Source organism: Monopterus albus, unplaced genomic scaffold (assembly GCF_001952655.1).
Source record: "Monopterus albus unplaced genomic scaffold, M_albus_1.0 scaffold3747.1, whole genome shotgun sequence".
NCBI classification, from domain to species: domain Eukaryota; kingdom Metazoa; phylum Chordata; class Actinopteri; order Synbranchiformes; family Synbranchidae; genus Monopterus; species Monopterus albus.
The window spans coordinates 1-1,046 of record NW_018131615.1 but is presented as its reverse complement, the minus strand read 5'-3'; the positions used below and the strand labels follow the sequence as shown (position 1 = coordinate 1,046).

At 38.6% G+C, this 1,046-nt stretch overlaps 1 protein-coding gene across 1 annotated transcript; it reads left to right on the top strand.

Moving 5' to 3' along the window:
- Window positions 1-320: 320 nt before the first annotated feature.
- Window positions 321-974, top strand: LOC109954149 (cubilin-like; the record flags this gene model as incomplete). Its single annotated transcript, XM_020589551.1, has 2 exons — window positions 321-461; window positions 790-974. Coding segments are annotated over 2 exons (326 nt in total), but the record flags the coding sequence as incomplete, so codon positions are not given.
- Window positions 975-1,046: the final 72 nt, after the last annotated feature.

Below are 1,046 nucleotides of genomic sequence, written 5' to 3'. Positions count from 1 at the left end.
AAAAAAACTCTCCAAATGGAATGAGTCATTGGCATGTGTGTGTGAACACATCTTTGCCCAGAGTTACACATGCAGAATATCAGTTTCATGTCTGTAGAGTTTTCAGCTGCAGTGTTTTTAAGTGGCACTTGTCATATTGTACATTTTTTCCGAGGCAGATGTTTATGCTTCCTTATGAACATGAAATAAAGATAATGATAAATGGAAGAAATAAAGAACAGCAGAAACAAAAGCCAAATTACTCGACACTGGCATGACAAGACAACTAATATGCAAATCATAGACCCACTGATACATACATTGTCTTTTGTGTTGTATAGGACACACACTGGGCCGACACTGTGGCAGTAGCCTTCCTGCTTCCATGGACACATCTGACAGTTTTGCCTATGTCAAGTTTGTCAGTGACTCCAGTGGAAATGCAGCAGGCTTCAGTCTGTCATTTGAAGCTAGTGTTGAAGGTAAGATGATTTTGAACATGTTGAAAATAATGTTTGTCCAAGGTGTCAAACACAAAATAACATTTTGAAAAATGTACCATCTGTGTTGAGACAAATGGAGTGAACTGAACAAACACTGTTAAATGTATTTGTAAATAACAGAGTATATTTGTCATATTTTATCTACATAAGTCAAAAATGTTATTTATAATAACCTCATATTTGCTGTCATTTATATAAATGTTTGCTCTGCTTTAGACTGACAGAGGTAAATAAATGACATTAGAAAGTGGTATTTCTCATGTTGAATGTTTCTCTTTGTTTTACTTTTCCTCTCCTCCTCCTGCAGCCTGTGGGGGAGAGTTGAATGCTCCTTCAGGAACAATCTCCTCTCCCAATTATCCCAACTTGTACCCACACAACCGGGTGTGTCGCTGGGAGCTGGTGGTGTCACCAGGACGCCGGGTTACACTCACCATCAATGACCTACGGCTGGAAGGTTCTGGAACTTCCTGTGCATTTGACTATGTTGATGTGAGTTCCTTTCTGCCATCCTTACTTTGTGTTTCAGCACTTTTTTTTCCAAAACAGCAAATTTATGCTTTT